We start from the raw sequence: 23,181 nt of genomic DNA on the forward strand, positions 1-23,181 counted from the left end.
ATGGACTGGATTTAACTTTAGCTAATGCAATAAAAGATTTTCAAGGACTGAAATAATGTTTGTTAAGCAGTATCTGTGATCACCCATGCTGGGATAAAAAGGATCAAGACATAAAAATATTCTGTGAAGACTCTGAACAGTCAAACAGTCATAATTAACTCTGTACAGTCAAAGTGAAGGTCATGCCCCATCTCTTTGGAGTGATGAGTAGGTGATATAAATCTTGGGAAACCAGGCACCTACCCAAAAGTGAGCTTGGTACATTCAGGCTCAGATCTCATTTCAGGGTGAGTATCATTGGGGAAAAATCTTCTGAACACAAACATCTCTTGCTAGTATTTCACAGGGGAGAAAGTCTTCTTTAGCTCAGTAATTTAGTAATTTCCTCCCTCTTATTGCCTTGCAAATTTTAGAAGAGCAAAAACTGTAAAAATCCTGTAAAACTCCCAAAGCAAAACTCCTTTGCTACTTGTTTCCTGGCTTGTGCCAATTTTGTGGTTTGTTAATCATTAGCAAAGGTTAAGTATGCTTTTGTTACTTAGCAACCATGATTGGTTTTTAAAAGTTTTCCCTCAAAATTTATCTTGTATTTATCCATGTTTTTGTCTGCTCCTTTTCACTTCCCTGTAATTCAAACTCAAGAAGGTTTAAATGCAGCAAGGCATCTGGACTCATGATCTTTGCTCCTACCTGCATGTAATAAACATGAAAAATGAGAACTAAAATGCAAACCAGAGCAAGAGAGCCATTTCTCTCCAATCTACATGAGGAAATTAGCTGGCTTCCAATTTGCACTTTGAGGGCTTTTAAAATTTACTTTTCTTTTCAGTGTTTTGGTTGTGGTGGTGCTTTGTGCTTTATCAGTTTCAACCCGAAAAAGGAAGCCTAAATTTAGTTCTGAAAAGTGTGAATAATTTGAGTACTAGTTAAAATATAAGCCCTGCTGTATTTAGATTATATTCATGTACATTTTAACTTCAAATGAATATTTAAGCCTGTGTAATATGAATATAAAGCCTGTAAGCCCAAAGGCTTACCTGTTTTTTTCCAACTATGTCAGTTGCTGCAATAAAATATGTTACTTGTCTCTAAAACCTTTGCTTTGCTTCCTCATTTTGTCATAATAAGTTGACATCCTAGCTTAGCTAAAATCCAGGGGAACTTTCCTATTGAGTTTTCTAGGGTCAAAATTTTACTCTGTAAGCAAAAAGACAAAGACAGTTGTAAAAATACCTAAAAATCATAGCCTGAAGACATGAAATGCTAAAGCAGCCAGCTATCACAGCTGCTAAGCTCTTGTTTCTCCCTGGGAGCTCTGGAGCAGAGCATGCATGTGAACTGAAACTGCTGAGGCCTCTGGCTGCTCAGGAGCTCCATTCTTGGGAGCTGGTAGAGCAGAAGTTACCTGGGGGTCTCTGGCAGCCAACATAAAAGTGGATTCCAGTTATCAGGGCAAACAAACCAGCCTGTTTCAGCTCTCTGCAGATATGTGGAAAGCTTTGGAACTGTGAGTTTATTTTGACAGGGTGAGGAATGTACAAAAGGTACAACGAGAGGGATAGGAGGAACGTGGGCCAAAGTTTTTAAATTTCCCCCTCTTTAGGAGAAGGCCTCTGTAATCTCCTAGGAGCAAAATCAGAAACTACCTGAGGCTGATGTCATGGGAAGCAATGGTGAAAATCAACAAATGGTGTGGACCCTAATGATTCTGACTTCAACATTTCAACCCTAGAAGTGGCCTTCAACACTCTGCTCTGACTTGGCTGAGAGCAAAGGTAGTGTGATTGGTCTCCTGAGGGAAAGGTTCCAGACAGAGCACAGTGCACAAGCACAGAGAAGCAGCACCAGTCTCCAGAAGAGTGCTGGCCACAGCTCTTTGGTGCTGGGCAGCAGCGGCATGGATGGTGTGGGAGCCTCTTTGCCTTGCAGAGATGTGCATCCCCCACCTGTGTGCTCTTGAAGACCAACTGCTGTCCTGCATGTCTTCTCAAAGCCTGGGGAGCTTCAGGCAGGTGTCCAGTGTTCTCATTCCTCCATGAATGGGACTTCACCTCCAGGAAAATAGAGACATGTCTGAGGAAAGCTGTTGCTTAATTCCAGGAGTGTTCTGCAGGTATGTCCTCAGATGGGAACAGCATAAGCCACTCTGATTTGTCCATCAATGTTTTTAATTGCACAGTCTTTGGGTTAGTCAGACTTATCAAACTGACTTCATCCTTCTAATGTACCTGTGTTTTTCTTCTATACAAAAAATAACAATATTTTCTAGATTTGAACACTAGGTTAAGTGCATTTCAAAGACTTCCCCAAATTTACTTTCAGAAACAGAAACTGGCATTTTCTTAAAAAAATAATAAGGAGGGAGGAGAAAGCAAGCCATCCCTGAGCTGACAGAATGCAGCAGTAGGAGGCAAGCATTCAGCTGGCAGTTACTTACTTCCTGGCATGCAATTTTAATTAAGGAGTCAGCATGTCTGCTACACAAGCCCACAGGAGGCAGTAACTAAAAATGACTGGGAAAACGTCCATGGATAAAAAGGTAGGAGAATTAAATAACGACACTGTATTATAGAAAGCTAATTGAATATGTTCATCCCTACTTTTTTTCTAGATAAGACCTATTACCAAAGGAAAAGCAAGCACAAATTGCTGTATCACAGTATGCACAGTAATACCTATTTTGCAGTATTTCGTTAGAGATTCACTATTGATCTAAGATAAATCAAAGACAAAATCTTTTTTTTCTGCTCAGAAGTTGTGTTCTGAGATACCAATTCACATTTTTTAACTGGGCCAGAAATCTTTCTTTCCCTAGACCAAAGCTGTAGTGATTACCTAGCTAAGTAAATCAGCAAGTAGATTGCTTTAAATCACTTTATAAATACCTTTTTTCCCCTGGTATGATGATGTTTTCTTTTTCTCACAGAGCCAATCATTAGGACATAGAGGCTGATTCATATCCTGTACTTTTGACAACCATTATTAATCATCTTTCCAAAGGAGTGCTGTGAAATCCTGCATTGAAATTTCATTGTTGGCTCTTACTTTCTCTACTAGTAAATATTCAAATGGAATGCTAAGGAATAATAAGGAGGAAGCTCATGCATCTGCCTTGTTTTATATCTGTCCAGATGAAGTTGAAAGAGATGGGATTAAAAATAAATTGTGAAGGAAAAACAAACCAATTATGAATTAAAATTAGAATTATGTGTTCTGCAGAGAAAAGAACTGGTCAGCTAATCTCAGTCTTTCTATCTTTCTGTCACTTGCACTTAGTAAGAGCTCTTTAGTGAGCAGGTTAGTTTATGCTTACAGCTAAATAAATTGCTGGAAGAGTATTACAGAATACAATTAAGTCAGATGACAGAATCAAAAAATATTTCAAACATTTATTTTTAATTTTTATAAATGTCATTTGATGGGCTCATTTTCGTAGAATCACAGAATGGTTTGAATTGGAAGGCAAACTAAAGGTCATGTAGTTCCAATCCCCCTGCTGTGGGCAGGGATGCCACCCACTAAATCAGGTTGGCCTGGTCCCCATCCAAACTGGTTTTGAATACTTTCAGGGGTGGGACATGCACAACTTCTCCTGGCAGCCTGGTGCAGTGTCTCATCACCCTCACAGTGAACAATTTCTTCCTTATGTTCAATCCAAATCTACCTCCTTCAGATAAAACTGTTTCCCCATATCCCGTTATTACAGACCTTGGTAAAACGTTTCTCTCCATCTTTCACATAAACCCTCTTTCTATACTGAAATGCCACAGCTTCTCAAGTATAATGGGTGGTATCTTAGCCACCTTCTCTGCCTGTTCCCTCAGAACTCATGGATGCATCTCCCCAGGTATCATGGACTTGCATGCCTTCAGATTCCTTAGATGATTTCATCTTACACAGTAGAAAGTTCTTCAATTTCCCAGTCCCTGCTTTTACCTTCTGTGACTTGGGCAGCATGGTTGGAGCATTTGCCAGTGAGGATTGAAAAAAAAACTTTAAGTACTTCAGCTTTTTCTGTATCCCAGGTAAATCAGTTTCCCATTTCCTTCTGGACAGGACCTTTATTTTCCCTAGTCTTCACTTAATCAGCAATGTGCCTATAGAAGTTTTCTTGTTGCTTTTGACACCCATGCTACCCTGGATGGAGCATGGATGCTCCATTCAGGGTAGGGAGCTTACTGGGCAAACTCCCTGCTCTCCTGAGTATCTTAGGATGGACTTCTGCTGTTTCAGTCTCTGCAGCCCAGGCTGCCCTTGATCTTCACGTTCTCCACCAGCCCCTCCCTCCATGTTGGTGAGAAAAAGGGCCAGCATAGCACCTCTCCTTGTAGGCTCCTCTAGCACTTGGAAAAGCATTGGTTATGTCCCACTGTGTTGTTCCTTCAAGAACTATTGTTAAAGTTCCCCATGGGCACCAGGGCTTGTGAATGTGGGGCCACTCCTACCTGTCCATGGAGGTCCTCATCCACTCAGCCTGCCTGGTCAGGCAGACTATAGCCTGTAGCAGACTCACCTACAGTGTCACTTGTCCCTGCTCTCCCTTTGATCTTCACTCACAAACTTTCAGCCAACTCTCCCATTCCCATGTGGAGCTCGAGGCCCTCCAGCTGTTCATTGATGTAGAAGGCAGCTCCATCCACTCATTACCCCCACCTGTCTTTCTAGAGAGCTGGATCCTTCCATTCCAACACTGCAGTCACAGGAGTCATCCCAGCTTGTCTTCATGGTGCCAGGAATGTTATAGCCCTGCTATGGGTTTAAAACTTATTTCTCAGAGCATGTAACTTGAAACACTGAACAATCAGTAATGCCTTTAGGACTCCTTCAGTTGGACTGCCTTTGTGAATCTGGGTTGATAGGATAGTGTTTGGAGCAAGCTGAGACCTTGGCGTGAGTTGTATGATGCCATACACATCTCTGTTTTCCACAGCCCTGGAGACTGTATCTAAAAGATTCTAACATCATTAATTATGATTTTGACGTCTTTCTCATATGAACAAAATTAATGAGAAATTTGGTTTTGTTTTATTGCTTTTCTTTTTCTTTTTTTTTGTCTTAACCTAACCTACAGGGATAATTTTTCCTGTTCTTTTGCTGAGCAGAGGAGAAAATAGCCTTGATTTATTTTTTTTTCTCATAACCTGAGAAATCCAGATACGGGCAGTATAGCATAAAGATTTCTGTAATTTAAACCAACTGACAATGATCACTTCAGGAGTCATAGATTCCCTGAAAATTGCCATAGTTTACTGACTGTCAGTTGCTTCTTCTACTTATCTTAAGGTAGAAATTGCACTTAAGGAATTGCCAAAAGGGAATAATAAAGACCCAGTAATAAGCTCTGTATCACTGTGGCATTCCAAGCAAAGTATTTAGAGCAATTTAGTACTTAGTAACTTTTATTGTCTTCTCGAATAAAATGGAGAAGACAATAACCAGTAGGTCTACAGCTACTAATTTTGCTCCCAGACCACAGCCCTGTCTGATAGTATTGAGGGGTTGGGGTCTGCACTGCACAGACATCCTCTGCACCTGCCAGCAGCTGTGGAGACATTTGCCACCAGGTTTAATCAGCTGATGTTTTTTGGATGTTTTTGATAAATATCCTGAGGCAATAGTTTGGAGTAGGCTAAACTTTTAGCTATTTTACTGTTAAACATCTTGACTGAAGCATCCTCTAGTGGGTGTCTCTCCCTTGCCTCAAGAAGTCATTTCAGAGGGCTGAAGCTCTGCTTTGTAGGATAGCTGCTAAGTAAAATGAATCTTCTTCTATGGGCATCTCTCTCTCTCCCTTGCAACTAGATAGGAGCTCCAGAAAAGAGGATTAATTGAAAGACCTCTACTGTAACTGGCTAAAATGTAGGGCAAAGAATTTCATGCAAAGAAAAGTATCTCTCTATTTCAATACCAGGATTTTAAATGTCTCAGCTCCTACTTAAGCCTGTACTTGGTGAAACTCAGATTTTAATTTAGTTTGAGCAGCAGCTCTGGATTTGAAAATGAATTATTTATTTTGTGTATGTAAAGAAGGGGCCAATGTCCAAATGATGCTACAAATCTGCTTTAAATAAACTCAGTTAAAACCAGTAGCATGCCTAAAGTCTCTCTTTATCATTTTATATGAAGATGTGAAAAAGTTATTTAGATGAAATAAAGCTGCCTTCAGGCAGTTTTAATTTTCAACAGAACTGATTTGACTGATCGCTATATTGCAGACAGCATGGCTCCTGGCTGCACGGCAGGAATAACATTTTTATATAGATGAGCTGTTCTTGATTAATTTATTTGTGATAGAAAGCTCAGGTGGACCTCTGTAACATCAGAGCATGGTCACTGCAATGGTCTAAACATGTACTCACATATCTGTTTATTATGTTTAATTGGGAGCAGCCCATGGAGAATATTTCCTCCTGCCCATGCAAAAGCTGAGGGATCTCTCCAAGGCCACGTTAGGAGTCTGGGGAAGCCTGGGAGCAGGAAGGCTGTCCCACCTAATGCATCACTGCTGATGGACATTCAGCAGGACTTGGAGAAGATTTCCCAGTTACCTGTGTGCATTATTTTTTTTCTTTAAGGCATATCACAAGTATTAATGCAATTGTAAGGAAAATACTCCTTGGCAAACATTAATGGTCTTTTGGACTTTTCTAATAGAAAAGCAATCTTGACTTTTAAATTTATAAAATTTAAACTAAGTGTGCAAGAGCTATTGGTTTCTATTGCAGTTCTGGTATCTTCCTTACCTCCAGTTTGGCTGTGCCACAACATCCTTTTCAAGGATATTCCATGATATTAAACAGACCTCCCTGTTTATTTAAAATTTATCTCTCAAGCTCCCTACCATGAAATGTATTGTTTTGGGGGTTATGTAGCAGAAATTCATGTGTGCCTCTGGATCCAGGTCATTAAATATTTAAATATCAGTTCAGACTAATTTTGGTTTCATGAATTGTTTGCATGAAGCGTGTAAGCAGCTCAGAGGTTGGCCAAGCCAAAAAAAAATACAAAGACACATGAGGGATAGGAGTCAAAGAAAAGGGAAAGCAGGAGAATAATTGCTTCTGGCATAATTTTACAGTTTTAAGATAAGTTTTGAAAAAGTATTACCTCATTTTTCCTCTCATTTATGTAATTGCACTCTCCACGATCATGAAGACAAGCAGAAAACAACCCGAAAACCCCCTAAGTTAGATCTTAGAGCATAAAAGTCTTGGAGCATAAAAATATCATCACTACTACTGAAAGAGAATATATCTTTTTACAGATACTTAGGCTTGTCAGTTTTAAAGCCCTGGTCCTGTCAGGCAGTTGGATCCCCTACAGGACAGGTGGAATTTAAATAAATAAATATCATGGTGTTCAGAGTAAATCTATTTAAGACAGAGAGAAAGAAAAACACTTGGGTAGGTTCCCAAATATGATGAACAAATTAAGATACTCTTGAGTATATCCAACAGATGTTATCTGTAAATTTTATCTATACAAATGCAATATTAAAAGCTCAGTGGACTTTATCTGGCCTGGTATTGCTGGCCACTACCCAGCAAAGCACTTACACATTGGTAATTTTAAGGACAGGGTGTCCTGGTTTCAAGCCAGAATACCCAGCAGCACAGTGGAACAAGACAATGATAAGCAGTTTGACAATACTATCCTGCTGCTTCTCAAAGACACCTGTATGCAGTTGATTCCAACATATTATTTTACCAATATGTATTGAAGATACACATCGATTATACATTTTTCCCCATTTTTTCAGTGCTAAACAAATAGCAAAATTGTTGTGCTCTCTACAGTCTAAAAGCCAAATAAATAATAATTCACTTCTGAATATGTATTTGATAAAGAGAACAGAAGGGAGTGCTAATGTGCATTTCTGTTATGGCAATTTTTCATTGCCATAACTTTACTAGAAGAGGATTCCTGTAGATGCTGTCTGTGAATATATCTTTAGTTCTCCCATCTTGTTAGGAACGCATTATTAGATTTTCACATCTGTCATTTGTTTACCATAAATGCCAGCAGCTACTATTTTTTCCCTTACCTTTTATGAAGTGAAAGGATACTTTTCCCATCCAGCTTCAAACCAAACAACTAGGATAACGACAAGAATGCACCCTACCACAACATTTTAATTCCTTCCCAGGTAAACTCACATTTTAGATATCTTCCCTTGGGTGAAGAAAGGACAATGAAAGAGCCATGATCTTTCCAACCAGCATACAGCCTATGGATGGTAAGAGTTATTGGTGTTAAATGTATTAAAGGGACAATTCATATGCCTAGAATCTTTAAGGGCCAACAAGACAGATTGTTGTATTAGATTGTTGAAGTCACCATTAGGCTTTAAGTTCTATAAGTCACATTAATAGTTCTTGTATTTAATGACTAACAAATAGCACAGTCTTAAATTCCCAGGGAGCAGTAATTCTTCCTTTGTTAAAAAGACAGTGATTTGTCAAAAAACCAGGACTATTAAATTAAACTATATTCTGTGAATAAACTGTATTTATTTACAGACATCTGTAAATCTCAGTTTGCTGCATGTGACCCTATTAGATGTTTATTTTTACAATGGCCAGGTTCTCTCAGTGCTATATCTTCAAGGGATGTTTCAAGAAGATAGTGTCTTTAAAAAGTAAGAATTCTTTCTTTCCATCTCTGCATGCTAGCACTCCTGGGGGGTGCGGGGAGCAGGGGGGTGGAATTTACCCTGATTCCAGCTGGAAAAGGAAAAGCAACATTGACCAAGCAGTTATTAGGGTTATTGGAAATTTGGGATTTATTCATATGTGGCAATTTGGTACAATAGAGCATTCCTATTGTTTTGTGGACATCTGTGCAAGGTCAGCCAAAACCTAATCTAGTCTCCTGAGGTCTCTCCAGACAATTGCCACCTCTTTGTGCATGTGCTTGAACTTTTCCTTCTGGATAAAAGGAAAGTGAGAAAACAGAAGATTGTTTTTGTAAAAAGTAGCTGGAAACTGAATGAGCAAGGGAAGAAAGCCACCCATTAGGGAAGCTTACAGGATTCCTTGCTTTGGATGCTAAAAAGGATTTGATGTTTTCTGTAACTGTTTCAGGTTTTCTTTAACTTCTTCAGCTTTAAACCATGAGGTCTAGGGATCATGTTTATTTTCACTGCACTCTACTGTCTCAGGAAGAGGCTCCTTCACCTACAGCTATTTCTCAGTCTGGGAAACAATTAACCTTATTTGACTTTGCTACTGACTATGCCATCTATTTCCTACACTAGGAAATAGATGGCATTATGACATCATCTTGAAATTGAGTATGCATAGTTTTAACAAAAGAATATGGTGAAAATTTCAGCACATTTTCTCTGTTTTTTTCACCTTGTTCCAATAAAACTACTCATTCTATCTTGGATAATATTGAGCAACTTATTTTGAATGTCAGCAATCTCCTAGAAGATTGTGAGAGTGTTTTTATTCCATATCTTCAATAGTATTTGTTTAAAAAAGCACATGCAAGTTGAGCTACTGGTTAGAATGAAACCGCAGAAAAACAGTGAAGAGAAGCCCATGGCCCTATCTCATGGTCCTCTCTTAGACACTGCACTCAAATTCTATACACAATCCCTTTCCTAGTGAGACCTGAATGGTGATTCTCATGTTGCTCCATGAATATCAGTTATTATTTTTTCATAGATCCATGGAAAGCCTCTGATACAAATATATTTATAGCTGAATATATAATGTTGCATATTAACTTCACTTAGCTGCAATTAGCTGAGGCAATGCCAATTAAAACTGAAATTGCAGAAAGTCTTTGCATAATTATTTAGTATTATCTATCTTGTGTTTTTCTAACTGCTACCTGTAGTCTAATTAGTGGCAGAGACCATTAATAAATTTAAGGTCAAATTATGTTACCTATCTTAAAAATAATAAGGAAATCAGTTAGAGGAATTGGAAATATCAGCAGGCAAAGCTCAATGGCCCTAATAGATTTAGTGACCTTTACCCCTGAGATAGGTTAGTATTTATTAAGGTGCTATAATTGCTTCCTGAAATATTTTAGATGCCATTGTTTGCTTCTTGGAGGCACTTCAACAAGGTTCTGTGAAGTCAGAAAAACTGGATACATACAGATGCTTCTCAGAAAGAAAAGACAAAACTGCTGCTCCATTATATCCTACATACATGGCTTTAATTTTATGCTCAGATGTTTTAAGAACTTCCAACATGCTCCTGAATATTTATTTCCATAATGTTGTACGTCCTGAAGCACAAACACATGAAGTGCCAGAAAGCCCATTAATGTGTCTCTTCACACTGAGAAGGTTTCTTCTATTTCCATTTTAGCAAGATTTCTTCATCATGGGTGGCCCACTAAGAAAGAAATGAGGTAAAGAAAAGCCATAGCTTATACCATGTGACAGCCATATTTGAAGTAAAAACAAAAGCATTGAACTTAATGTAAACATTAAACATAAAGTAATCTGGAGAATAATTTCTTTTTTCTCAGCTGAATTGAATGTAAGGACCTTCTGTCTGCATTAAAAAATTAGTGACAAATCACATCCATTCCACTTCTGTGCACCTTTGTGGAACAGACTCATAAAGGGTACAACATCTGAGCTCCCATGACTTTTGCAATTGCAGTGTGCCAATGTTTAGCTGTCTGATAATGTGCATGCTTCTGCTGCCTGGCACACACAGGGACACCAAGCTGAGCAGGAGCCATGAACTAGGACTGCTTACTGGTACTTGCTCATTGGTTCTTGTCTTTCCAGAACCCTCCACAGCCGGTATTCAAAATGCATTTCTAGTAGCAAACATAAAAGATGAAACAGAATATTGTTTAACAAACAAATTTGAAGGAGTATAAAGTCTAGGCCATAGCTTACGGGGTAAGAGATGTAGTCAATATGTCACCAAGAAGAGAAAAACTTCTGACCTTTTACTTCTTTATAAATTTTCATTAAAAAGTCAGTTGTAACCAATGCTCAATAAATGGGAATTATAAAGGGTATGGAAAGCAATCCAGAATAGAAAAAGAACAGGTGAAGGACATTTGAACAGATATGATGGACTCAGACCAGAGATAATTTATTGAATTATGCTCTTGAATATTTCAGGAATTTACATGAAACAATTTCTGAATAATCACTTCTTTGTGAGAAAGTACACAGCAAGGTCTGACATGAGTAAATAATGAGCAACCAAATGTGTCAGGCTCACTTGGATACACAGAATGCTATTTTAGCAATCAAATAACCAATTTTAAATATTTAGATGATAATAACTTGGTAAGAAACAGCCAACACTAGTTTGTCAAAAGCCAATCATGCCAGAAAAAGCAATGTCTTCTCTGACTATGCAGCAAGACTGGTCTAGTAAATTAATAAGCAATAAAAGTAATGTATCTTAGGTTTAGTAAGGGTTTTGTTTCACTGCATTCTCCTAAGTAATTTAGAGTGATAGGACCTACAAGAAAGTTACATAGTGTAGGTAGAACACATATATAGTGTGTCCAAAATCTGTGCTTAAAAAAACAAGGGTCATTTGCCAAAAACAGTGGAGGCATGTATCTAGTAGATATATATCTTTGAGAAAATTTTGGTTCTGGATTCCTGTAGCATTAGTTTAATCAGTGATTTAGATAACATGTAAGGGACTGATATAATAAAACCTACAGGTAACAGAAATGTTTTGTGGGTTGTGGTCTGTTTGGAGACAAATTTAGAATTCAAAACTGTGTAGCTAAATTGAGTAAATATTTTGAAATGCAGTCAAAGCTCCACCTGGTCTTGAGAATTTCCAGGGCTGAGACATCCACAGCTTCTCTGCACAGCTTCAGTGCCCCACCACTCTCTTGATAAAGACTTTCTTCCTTATATCCAGTGTAAGTCTCTCCTCCTTCATTTGAAATCATTGCCCTTTGACAGCAAGGTTACTCTAAATCCATTCATCCCCCAGTTTGTATTGATACTGGGATTTGCTCCAATCCAGGAGCAGCACCGTGCTCCTGGCCTTGTTGAACTAGGTGAGGATAAAGATTTTCTGAAGGTTCCCCATGAAGGATTCCAATGAAATGAACTTAATGAAGTTAAGGACTTCTTACCTGGACACAAGTAAGATTGAAAAAGTCCAGAGTCTGCAGTGGTTCATAAGCAGAGAAATATGCTTCACCAAAAGGAATTAAAAAATGGCATAAACTGCATTTTGGGATGTAGAAAAGGAGTGTGGATTACCGAACTCGGAGCTGATGGGGCTTTATCTAGATTTATCAGGAATGCTTGCCTATATATGATTGAACACTAACAGGCCTCCACCTCTGTGGCACCTGGGTTTAGAAGAGATGTGAATACAGTGCAAAATGTCCAGAAAAGCATAAACAAATGAACAAAATTTTAAAAAATAATTATTATAAAATACTCAAGTGATTTAGAAATTAAAAACTGTCTAATGATGAAGAACCCACTAGGCAGATATCCCACTGAAAACTTTCCTCTGTCAGATAAATACATTTGCTTAAAACATACATAACTTTTTGAACATAAGACTTTTCCATACCTAATTTTGTCAATATTTCTGGGCATCTGGGAACTTAGGATACTGAACTTCACAAAGGAAATGCTGCTTCTCTATACAGATAATTACATGAGCAGTAACACTTGTCAGACTCATCTACTGGGTAAAGGATAAGTTGTCTCTGTGCTGATCTATCCATGACTGGCCACTGGCATCATGCTCAGGAACTTACAGAAACATCTTAGAGAGCTGAAGTCCGAATAAGTGACAGAATGGCAGCTAAAATGTTAAACACAGACACAAAATAAACCATTACAGGGAGCATTGATCAATTGGTCACCACATCCTCTGGTTCCAGCTGAGACATGGCTACTTTATGTGAGAAAAAATTAAATTATATGTCATGGATTGGAATCTATATTATACAACTTCCTGTGCTACCAGAGTCTTCTTTCCTGAAACTCAAGTAGATGAACTTGGCATTCATCTGAATGGAGTTCTCTTTTCTCACTACCTTTTTTGGGGAATTATTTTCCAGCTGGAGCAGTACCTCCTGAAGTTAATAGCAACATTATCACCTGCAAATACTAATATGTTAACCAAATTAAAAACGTTTAATTATTTTGCCACGCTTTTTGCATTTACAAGTATTGTTAATACAAGTTCATTACTTGTATTAACAATACAAGTATCTTGGCTATAATCAAAATTGCAAAGACTATTTATTGTCTTAATAAGTACCTTCCAAAACATTTTGCTATTGCTATGCTTTGAGGTATTTGTAGACTCAGGAAAATATGGAAAAATGCCCAAACCAGTTTCACATTCCAACTGATATTTAGTTACTTTCACAATTAAGATAGAAGCCAATATAATGCTAGCAATTTATTGCTTGGTCCTGCTGAAAGTCATTATTTTATCCTAGGGGAGCACGTATCTTGGGAAACAGTTCTATTTAATTTGCAACCATAATCAAGTGATGTGATTTTATTTATGTATGAATTTTATTTACAAATGGATTTCAGCAGGATGTGGCTCACAGCCTTGGGTAATCACACTGCAAGGGCTTACAGCTATTCTTAAAAGTAAAATGAGTGGGATTTTCTATAGTTCTGATCTACATAGCTCAAACCTTTCATTAATGTTGTCTGTCACCAGTCTCTGAAAATGTTTTTTACTTTCATTTGCTTTGTTAGCCTAAAAGAACACTCATAATTTTGCTAGGGCCCCACACAATACAGTAGCTAGCTGTAATTAGTACTATTGTTTTCTTTTAGTATTTTTTTGCTTTTCTTCTAACACTGTTTACTTTTCAGGAAAACAGCTCAACGGCTTCCAATCAGAGATAGCTTCCCATTTCCCAGATGTGGACAAGGAAGAAGACCCAAGATGTGCTGATGGGATATACATTCTACAGTTGTAGAAACTGAACCAAGTTGAGGATGCCTCCATGGACTGCAAGCTTCTTGTATGGGTATCTACTGTCAGAAGAGAACCTGGAGAACAATCCCAGGAGCTGTGCTCCCAAGTGACAGTGCAAGGTAAAATCCATGGGAAGAGGTTGGATTAGGGTCCAACTAACACTTAGCTGCGTTTGGTTGCTACCTGTTTTGCTGAGGGAGCATTATAGAAACAAAACCTGTTTGGCTGGACCAAGTTCATCTGTCTACTACTGTACTTTTTCACCTTTGAAGGGGAATAAGAGCAGATGGAAGTTTCCATCTTGGATTAGTTAGGAGGAGATTTAGACTTCCTGTGATTTAGTCCAATCACAGCTGTGAAGCAGAAAACTCCTAAGCTCCTGGCAGCTTCATATGGTGACCTTCATTGACCTTGTCAACATAATGAATAACACAACCTATTTTCTCTTTGTGTTCTGTAAAATCATACTGTAAGTGCAATACAACTTGAGAGTAAGGAGGGAGGTGGCTGCAAGAGGGCACTGGCAGTTCAGCTTTAGTTATAAGGCTTTAATCTTACTTCACTATTACATAAAGAGGATTCCACACCTAAGAATTTCAAGAATGGAGTTCAAAAATGTCACCCTTGAGGTACTGCCTAAGCCATGTATTCAATAGTTGCTACACTGAAAATATGCAGTGTAACTAAGAAAAGGGTTAAAGGCTTATTGAAATTGAAGGATTGTTCTTAATGGGTGCAAAACTCCATCTGCTTTCACAGTGAGAACAGGAGAAATTACAGTGCTATCTATGCCATCCATTTCCTTCTCCTCTGATGCATTATAATAACATCTAAAGAAAGAACTAGCCACCACATGGTTTTCTATATTACGCAAACTGAACTTTTCAAATCCATGAAGAATGTCAGGAGAAGTTGTCAGTCTTGTACATGGATCATTACCAGTTTTGAAAGGTGAGACTCAGAACTGCAGATTGTAGGTTAGCTTCTCTCTCTCTCTCCCTCTCTCTTCCTTCCTCTTCTTATTCTTTGCTCCCATGCTCTTCTCATTTATTTTCTTTTCTTCATCTCTTCCTTTTATTTCTTTGCAATAAGAGACAGAACTTTTCAAGATAACTTAAGGGGGAAATTGTTCAGAGAAATCATCTAGGAGAGCAGAAAATGCTTTTCCCATTTGTTATGTATTCAAGCAAGTTCTACAAAATACAAGAGATTTAAATGTTTACTTCTGCTGAGACAAGTAGTAAAAACTATCAAATGCTTATGGCTTAGTTATTCCAGACTGACTTAGCCTAGGATGCTAATGTTTTTTAGCTTTAGTACATATGCTTTCTTTGCTATCTATGCTCATCATAAGCACAGGTGAAGATGGACATCATATAGTGTAGCATAAATTAAAATTTTCAGGATGAAGAAAACCTTACCTCAGTGATACTCTGTATACCACAAAGGTCTTGCCTGTTGAATTATATTGTTTTAGATCGCACTTACTTCATTTTTAAAGTAAACACCTGACCTGGAAAACCAGCTGTCTTTATTTTAGGCTTTGAAACTTTTTTTTTGCATGATTACTTACCTAAAGAGTTATATTCAAAGAAAAATCTGTGCATCTGCCTGCCTGCCTGCTTAGTCCTGGAAATATTAGACTATTCTCTTAGATTTTTCAAATTGATTCCTACTTTAGACATCTATGAATGCCACTGTGCCTGTATCTCTCTGTGGGGTATGAGACTAGATTCCAGCTGCAGCAAAACATTCCTATCCTCAGCCTCCCATGGTGAGAGCCTCTCCCTGTGCCTTGGAGGGGGCACCAGTGTGAGACAGCAGAGGTGTGACTGTGGTCCCAGCCAGCAGACCCAGAGCTTCCCCTCACAGCTCATTGCCCAGGCTATTTAATTCAAGCTCTATATTTGGGGATTTGGAATTTTTCTCTGCTGGCTCTAAGGTCTGTCAGAAAAAGGCTGATCCTGGTAACACTAGTCTCTCTTGAGATGTAAAAGATGTGGGTTCAAATTAGTCAGCATTTGAGGAAGGGTCACAAAAAGTTTTCGTGCTTCCTGTGTTGTTAAAGGATGTTGGAGGATGAAAATGGAAATCTCTATGGGAAGTAAGCCAGATGCACAAAAATGCCCTGCAGCATTCTTGGATTGATGCATGAGGACAAGAGTTTCAGGACCATGCTTTTAACTAGAATTTTATTTTGGATAATTTTGGGTGCATCAATTTGCTGATTCTTTAGACTTCTTGTGTACCTTTTATCCTACATCTTGTACAGACATTTTGCAAACTTAGGTCAGCAATCTGAAATTTTCACTCAAGTTTCCACATTTGCCACAACTGAAGATGGCAGAATCTGAGGCCCTCCACTGAAAGATGACCAAATGAAATGCTTGGAAGTGACTCTTCCAACTATCCTTGTGGGTCTGCTCCAGCATCCTAACCTAAATTCGTTACTCCTGAATAAGAAACCAGGTGCTAAAGAGCTATTTTTCATAGGTATATGCCTTGCTTTCTGACCTTCTAATTTCTTATTAATCCCAAATCTGTTTGAGACTGTGATATATTTATTCTGTGTTTGCACAGGAACATGGCAGAGAGCAGATTTTTTACAGCTGCTTTTCAAAGCTGAAAGATCTTTCTCTTTTAAAAATTATTTTAAAAGTGAACTTTTTCAATATCCAGCAAATTTAAATTATTCTCAGCAATTGTTTTCCTCTGCCATGTATATGAAGAGTTGGGCTATAACAATAAAAAAGGTTTAAGAAATCTCAGGTACTTTTATTGACAAATAGCTTTTCTTTGCAGATCACAACTTTAGCTCTTGTAAGTGATAAACATGTTGGACTGAACAGCATTCAGAAAATATTTATTTTAAAAATACTAGATTTGTATTGTAAAGTAAAATTGTGCAGAAATTGAACATTGTGCAGGTAAAATAACATACATAAACTTCCAAACACAAAAGGCAAAAGTATTAGGGAATAGCACTGACAAGAATTCAGTTCAAGTGATTGTTAAAACCATAAACCATCAAATGAAGTTTGCAGAGACAAAGACCTAAGCTGATAACTGAAATTATAATTTCTGACTAATAGCTGCAAAGTGATCTGATATATGTGCAGGCCTGACCTCTGGGGGATGTCCTCAGGTGCTCTGGGGCAGCAGGGTGTCACCATCAGAGAAAGTGGCATCCTGCTGTGGGCTGCCAAGGGCAGGGCAGGAGAGAGGGCAGGACTAAACTTCTGGACTTCTAAAGGCTCACTAGAAGCCTTCCAGTCCTGCCAGCAGCTGCACAAAATATGCAAGAGTATTTTTGTTGTTGTTACTCACATGCAAGGTGGTTTAGTATCCACACCTAATCAAAGAGTTGTTAAGATCCAGGAATTTTTTTGCTACTCTCTTCCTGAGCTGCTGTGCTGCACTGCTCTTCAGTGAGCCCTTGAGCTATAGGCTGGATGATCTTAAACAAGCTAGACCCTGGCACTAAACAAACACAGTCATTTCATTTTAAAAGTACATAGAGGGGTTTATGCTGCAAGATTGATCTGATTGCCTGATTGTAAAACAGAAAAGTCAAGAAGATATTTCCAGGGTATACATGGTTTTTGGTTTCTGCTAATGTAAATGCACATCTTCCAAAATAAAGTGAAAATACACTTAATATACCATGACCATAGAAAGGGAGAACAAAGACCGGGCACATATCCCCAGTGAAGTACAGAGCAAAAGCTCCTTCTAATTCATCAGGAATGGGATCACAAATAAATAGTAAGTCACAAATATTACCTATGTACTATTACAGTAAACTGATTAGACTCATCTGATTCAAAGAAAAAAAAAACACCTTTTATATGGAAATTAGGAACAAAGCAATTTACAAATAGTTAATGTCATCATATAATAATCAACTCTTAAAATAATTATAGGTGCATTCCCACCATTTGTCCTAATACAAATTCTGGTCAAAGCAAGGAATATAATAGCAACATATGAAGAGTGTGTTTCTGCTGGTGATCAGCATAGTGATCTGTTCCTGCAGTCCAAGCTAAATCCACTCCTTGGGTACCCAGCTCACCAAATTCTGAATTTCTTTTTCTTCCATTTCAATGCTCTCAGGTGGGGAATAAAATATCAATATTAATCCCTGCACTGCAGGGTTGTTAATTTTTACTTAAAACATTCCTAAAAGCTTTAAAAAAGCTTTAAAAATAAGTTAATAATAACAAATAATCTCAAACATTGAGTCTGACCCATTCCTTAAACTTCTAGCAAAACAAGTTAATAATCCTGCTGAGAACCTACTTTCCCAGTACTACCAACCTGATTTTTCATAATTGCCTTACTTGCAAGATAAAGTCTCCAAAACCAACATGTTTAATCATTTACTTTTGTCATTAACTTAGCATATTATGACACAATGAAGATGCTGGTTGCTGAAATTAAGTTTATATATAATTCTGTGTTTCATTTTAACAAATTACAAAAACATGAGGTCCAAGAGATGACCGGCTTTACAAATCTCTTCCTTGTCTCTTTGTATATTATCCACTGCATACACCAATTTTAGTGAAAATAGTTTTTAAAAATGCATCCTTCATGAAAAAATTTTACTATTTTTGCCTGTTTACTAAGATACTTAACCATAATTTCTTCCCTGAAAAAATGACTTAGGGAAATTCTGTGGTCTGAATTAAAATGGTTCAGACATGACAGGCCTTTGTTGTCATACTGATTTTATGAATAAGCCAGAAAGTAAAGAAAATGAACAGCTGAAAATCAACCAGCACAAACAGCTTGAGCTTTACTGAAAACTGTATCACTTCTTATGGTTGATAGCTTCTCAAGAGTTCTCTTAACTGGTGCAAAATGGTTATTTTCTTCCATGAAGATATGCAACTTGAAGAGAGGATACTGGTGCCAAAGCCTGATTTAAAGGAGAAGTGCATTCATTGACCTGTAGACCTCATTGTCATATTCAAGGCTAAGGTTATAACCAATTGTAGCCAATTCAATTTGGGAAAGTTAATAAAAGTCGGGGGCAGCTCAGAAGCAGTTAACAGATTTCATTTGGCTAAACAGCAGTTGCCACATGATTGTAAGGCTTTGCATATCAGACCTGTGGAGATTAAAAATACAACATCCAGTGGGAGTGGTGAACATAAAGCCACAAAGAGGACTGTCTTCCCCATTTCATGGTTCATTAAAAAGTAAAAAAAAAACAAACCAGTTTTACTAACAGAAAAGTATCTATCCCAAATGAAAGGGAGAATAATGAGTCTGTTAACCTGAAATTAATATGTTTGCTTATTTGTTTAAAGGTAAAATATTTCACCACAGGGCCAGTAAAGCACTGGAGAACATTAGTCAGGGAAATTGTGCATGTTGGGTTTCATGTTGGAGAGTTTCAAGATGACTAGACAAATCCCTGAGCAACCTGGTCTGAACAGACAATAACCTTGCTTTGAGCAAGACTGGATGCTTCTGAGATCCCTTCCACTTGAAATACTGTGTTTCACTGTTTCCACTGCTTTTGAATAATTGGAAATTACTGACAAAATTGGAAAGTGATAGCTTAAAGTAAGTAAGAGCACTCTTTGCTGGTCTTCCTCTCTATGCCTTCAGGACTAAAGGTCTGAACAAGCCATGAGCTCCTGCACTGCACATGCTTATGAGAAAATACCATATGATATATTCCAGAGTTTGTATCTTGGATTAGTTACTTGTATCAGCATTTCCCTCGGGTACCTGACTTCATTTGGCCAAGCATTGTATATCTGTACTGATGAGCATTACTACAGGGGATCAATAAGCATTATTTGTGTGGCAGCAGCTCCTGGTTGCCCCAGTGATGGTCATAGCCCTATTCTGCCACTGCACAAGAAAATTGTGATAGCAGCCTCGATCAGGCTTAAAAGCATGGTGTCATGCACCATTACTTACTTCAATACTTACACAGAATCATTAATTAAGAAAAAGTGCTTCTTTAATAATTCGCTGGGGCTGAACCTGCCACTAATAGCTACACGTAGCAGGCTACATATACAAGGTTACACACTGCATTCTGGCATTACAGAAGTCATGACTGACATCTCTAAATATGCAGTACCAAAAACAAATGTAAACCATTAATCAAAAACCAACAGCATTTTTGGTTGTTGTTGTTAGGAAAAATGGACGCTATCTTTAAAAGACAGATTGATGTTTACAAGTATCATATGGATGCCCCAAGCCATGATCCCATCTAAATACATGCAGCTTTCATTCAGACTACATTCAGACTACATGCTCTTTACAAATTATTATGGATCTTCACAACAAGTAAAGCTATAGTCTTTATGGTGAAAAATATGTAACAACCAAGAACATAATTATTTGGGGATATCTTTGAACTCCAACGTACATTCTGACCACATTACACTATTCTGTTAGAACATTATAATATTAACACAGTATAGTAACCTTAAACTGCCACCTGTCCTGCAGATATCATGAGCCTCCTGGTGAAGATTCACTTGGTTGACAGATTGACTGTTAAATCTTCAGCACTGTCTTATGGTTTCATTCCGCAAGGAGATATATCTGCTTTTGGCAGAGGTATGATGATAACTTGTACAGATCAACTCAGATCAATCAATATACGTCTATCAAGAGAAATATATTTTTTTTTCTTTTACAAAAGCAACAATGTATTTTAGTGAGGTCCTGGGAGGATAAACATATGCTTAAGCATGCATTCTCCTTCCAGGTTACAAGGTGCTTAAGAGATAAAGTGCTGTGTAAGCGGTCATGCTGCTCTTCTCCATTTTTTGTGCATTTTTGACTGGTCTGTAAACTATGGGTTCAAGACAGTCCCCTCCCCGATCTTTTGTTTGTGATCAACACTGTTTCAAACAAAGCTTGAATCTAGAAAACAGAAAACCAACATGCTCTCTGACAACCCCCAAAAAACTAATAACAAGGATTTTTATTTGAAATAATAAGTTCTAAATTTCATTATTCTGCTACCCTGAGAATGGGGGCAAATTGCCCGTGATAATGGCTATGCACATTTATTTTTTTCCTTCATAACATGAAGATATAAAAATTCAGACTAGCTGAACTAGATTAGAAACCTGATCTAACTATGATCTTTAGAAAGTCTAGTACTCTTCCTGATTAGACTCTCAGACTGGATCATCAGTCTCTAGGACTGTGAAATACAGCATTTATAGTAATGTAGATCCTTATAATTGTGGTGACTGAAAGCATTTTAAATGACTCACCACATGTGAGAAAATAAAAGGAAACTTTTTTTTTACAGCCCAGTGCCATTTGTAGATGTGATGTTGGGTGCCCAACTTGGGTAAGTATAGAGATCAAATATAGGCACTATCCATGTCATGATTCCAAGCATAACTACAGCAACTCCGATGATGTTAATGCCCAAGCCAGCTTTCACCTAAAGAAGAGGAAAAGGAAAGCAGAAATATGTATCAAGACAATGAAGCAAAATTTTTGAATGCCAAAAATCCCCTTTAGAACTTTTGCTTAAAACTCACCATGTCCATAATTGTTAAATGACCATATGAAAACACGATGGCATTGGCTGGGTTTGCTACGGGAAGCAGGAATGCAAAGGAAGTACACAAGGTAGCAGGTATCAAAATGAAAAGTGGGTTCACATGAATGGCTTCAGCCTACCAAAAAATGAAAGAGAGCACAGCTGTCAAGGGATGCATTTGCCAAATTAAATACAGAAATATAAACTTCCTATATTAACACAAGTGAAATCTGAATGGAACTACCAGTTTAAATAATGAGAAAACACCTTTTTTGGTAAATCATTTTTTAAGAACATTGCACAGGCACGAAAAGCAAAAACACTGCAAGAGAGATGATAAAGCTGAATTTGTATATAATACATTACTGATGATCCAGATGAAGGGGTTGCCTGTACTCTCAGTAAAGGTGTGAATGACACTACATTGGGGGGTGTTGATCAGCTGGAGAGTAGGAAGGCTCTGCAGAGGATCTGGACACACTGGATTGATAAGGTTTAACAAGACTAAATGCTAGGTTGTGTCCTAGGGTCACAACAATTGCAGGCAGTACCACAGGCTGGGGGCAGAGAGGCTGCAAAAGTGCCTGGTGAAAAAGGAGCGGGCTGTGTTGGTTGATGGGACATGAACATGATCCAGTGTGTGCGTAGGTGGCCAAGAAGGCTGTAGCCATCCTGGCCTGTATCAGCAACAGTGTGGCCAGCAGGACCAGGCAGTGTTTGTCCCCTGTACTCAGCACTGTTGTGGCCACACTTTGAGTGCTGAGTCCAGCTCTGGACCCCTCACTACAGGAAAGACATTGAGGGGCTGGAGTGTGTCCAGAAGAAGGCAATGGAGCAGGGGAAGGGCTGGGAGCACAAGTCCTTATAAAGAGCAGCTGAAGGAGCTGGGGGTGGTCAGCCTGGGGAAAGGCATCTCAGGAAAGACCTTATCACTCTCTACAACTCCCTGAAAGGAGGGTGGTGGGTGTCAGTCTCTTGTCCTAGACAACTAGCAATAGGACAAGAGGAAATGGCCTCAAACTGCACCAGGGGAGGTTCAGGTTGGACATCAGGAAGAATTTCTTTAGTGAATGGTTTGTTAAACATTGGAATAGACTCCCATGGAGATGGTGGAGTCATCATCTGTGGAAGTGTCCAAAAAACAATTGGATGGAGCACTTAGTGTCATGGTTATTCGGCAAAGTGGTAATCAGTCAAAGATTGGACATGTTGTCTCACTAATCTTTTCCAACCTAATTGATTCTGTAATTCTGTGAAAAGAGGAGTAACATTTCTTTGAAAGAAAAAGGCATTAGTATGTGTCAAGGCTGGCCAGAAGGAAAAGCTACAGACGAGAAGACAAGAACTTTTGAAGAAGAAAGAATCAGATGTTTTGATAAAGATGATGAGAAGAAAGAAAATAATTGATCTAAGGACAGAAGAAATGTGAATTACAAAGCACATCTATTAGCCCTCTCTTCTCTTTGTGACAACCTGGAGTGTTAACCATTTTTGCAGAAGATGCAGTCTGGAAGAAACCCTAAGAGAATTGTCCTTTTAAGAGCTTCAAATATTCACAAATAGTAATAACAGCATCAATTTTCACATGTTGAACTGTACTGGAGTTTTCTGAGGTAATTTTCTTCACAGTGGCTTGTATGTTTTGGATTTATGCTGAACACAGTGTTGACAATATAGGGTTGTTTTCTCCTGGCTGAGCAGTACTTCGACAGAGCAGAGGCC

General features: G+C 38.2%; 1 protein-coding gene and 1 long non-coding RNA gene across 6 annotated transcripts in view; one reads left to right on the forward strand and one right to left on the reverse strand.

Annotated features, from left to right (window-relative positions):
* Nucleotides 1-2,384: 2,384 nt before the first annotated feature.
* LOC143694160 (uncharacterized) overlaps nt 2,385-23,181 on the forward strand; it is a 50,614-nt gene continuing 29,817 nt past the window's right edge. Inside the window, exons 1-4 of the long non-coding RNA XR_013182457.1 lie at nt 2,385-2,539; nt 8,147-8,236; nt 8,583-8,638; nt 13,817-14,041. This is a non-coding gene — a long non-coding RNA (uncharacterized LOC143694160). The remainder of the gene's footprint in view (nt 2,540-8,146; nt 8,237-8,582; nt 8,639-13,816; nt 14,042-23,181) is intronic.
* SLC13A1 (solute carrier family 13 member 1) overlaps nt 16,765-23,181 on the reverse strand; it is a 52,318-nt gene continuing 45,901 nt past the window's right edge. For 4 of the 5 annotated variants that reach the window (XM_077179018.1, XM_077179014.1, XM_077179017.1 and 1 more), the window contains 2 exons: nt 21,458-21,595; nt 16,765-21,357 (listed from right to left, as the gene is read on the reverse strand). In XM_077179018.1, coding sequence (XP_077035133.1) covers nt 21,214-21,357; nt 21,458-21,595 — 282 coding nt within the window. In that variant the 3' untranslated portion in view covers nt 16,765-21,213. The remainder of the gene's footprint in view (nt 21,358-21,457; nt 21,596-23,181) is intronic. The other variant, XM_054631727.2, reaches the window with a different exon arrangement.

The sequence above is a fragment of the Agelaius phoeniceus genome, chromosome 5, assembly GCF_051311805.1.
Source record: "Agelaius phoeniceus isolate bAgePho1 chromosome 5, bAgePho1.hap1, whole genome shotgun sequence".
NCBI classification, from domain to species: Eukaryota; Metazoa; Chordata; class Aves; order Passeriformes; family Icteridae; genus Agelaius; species Agelaius phoeniceus.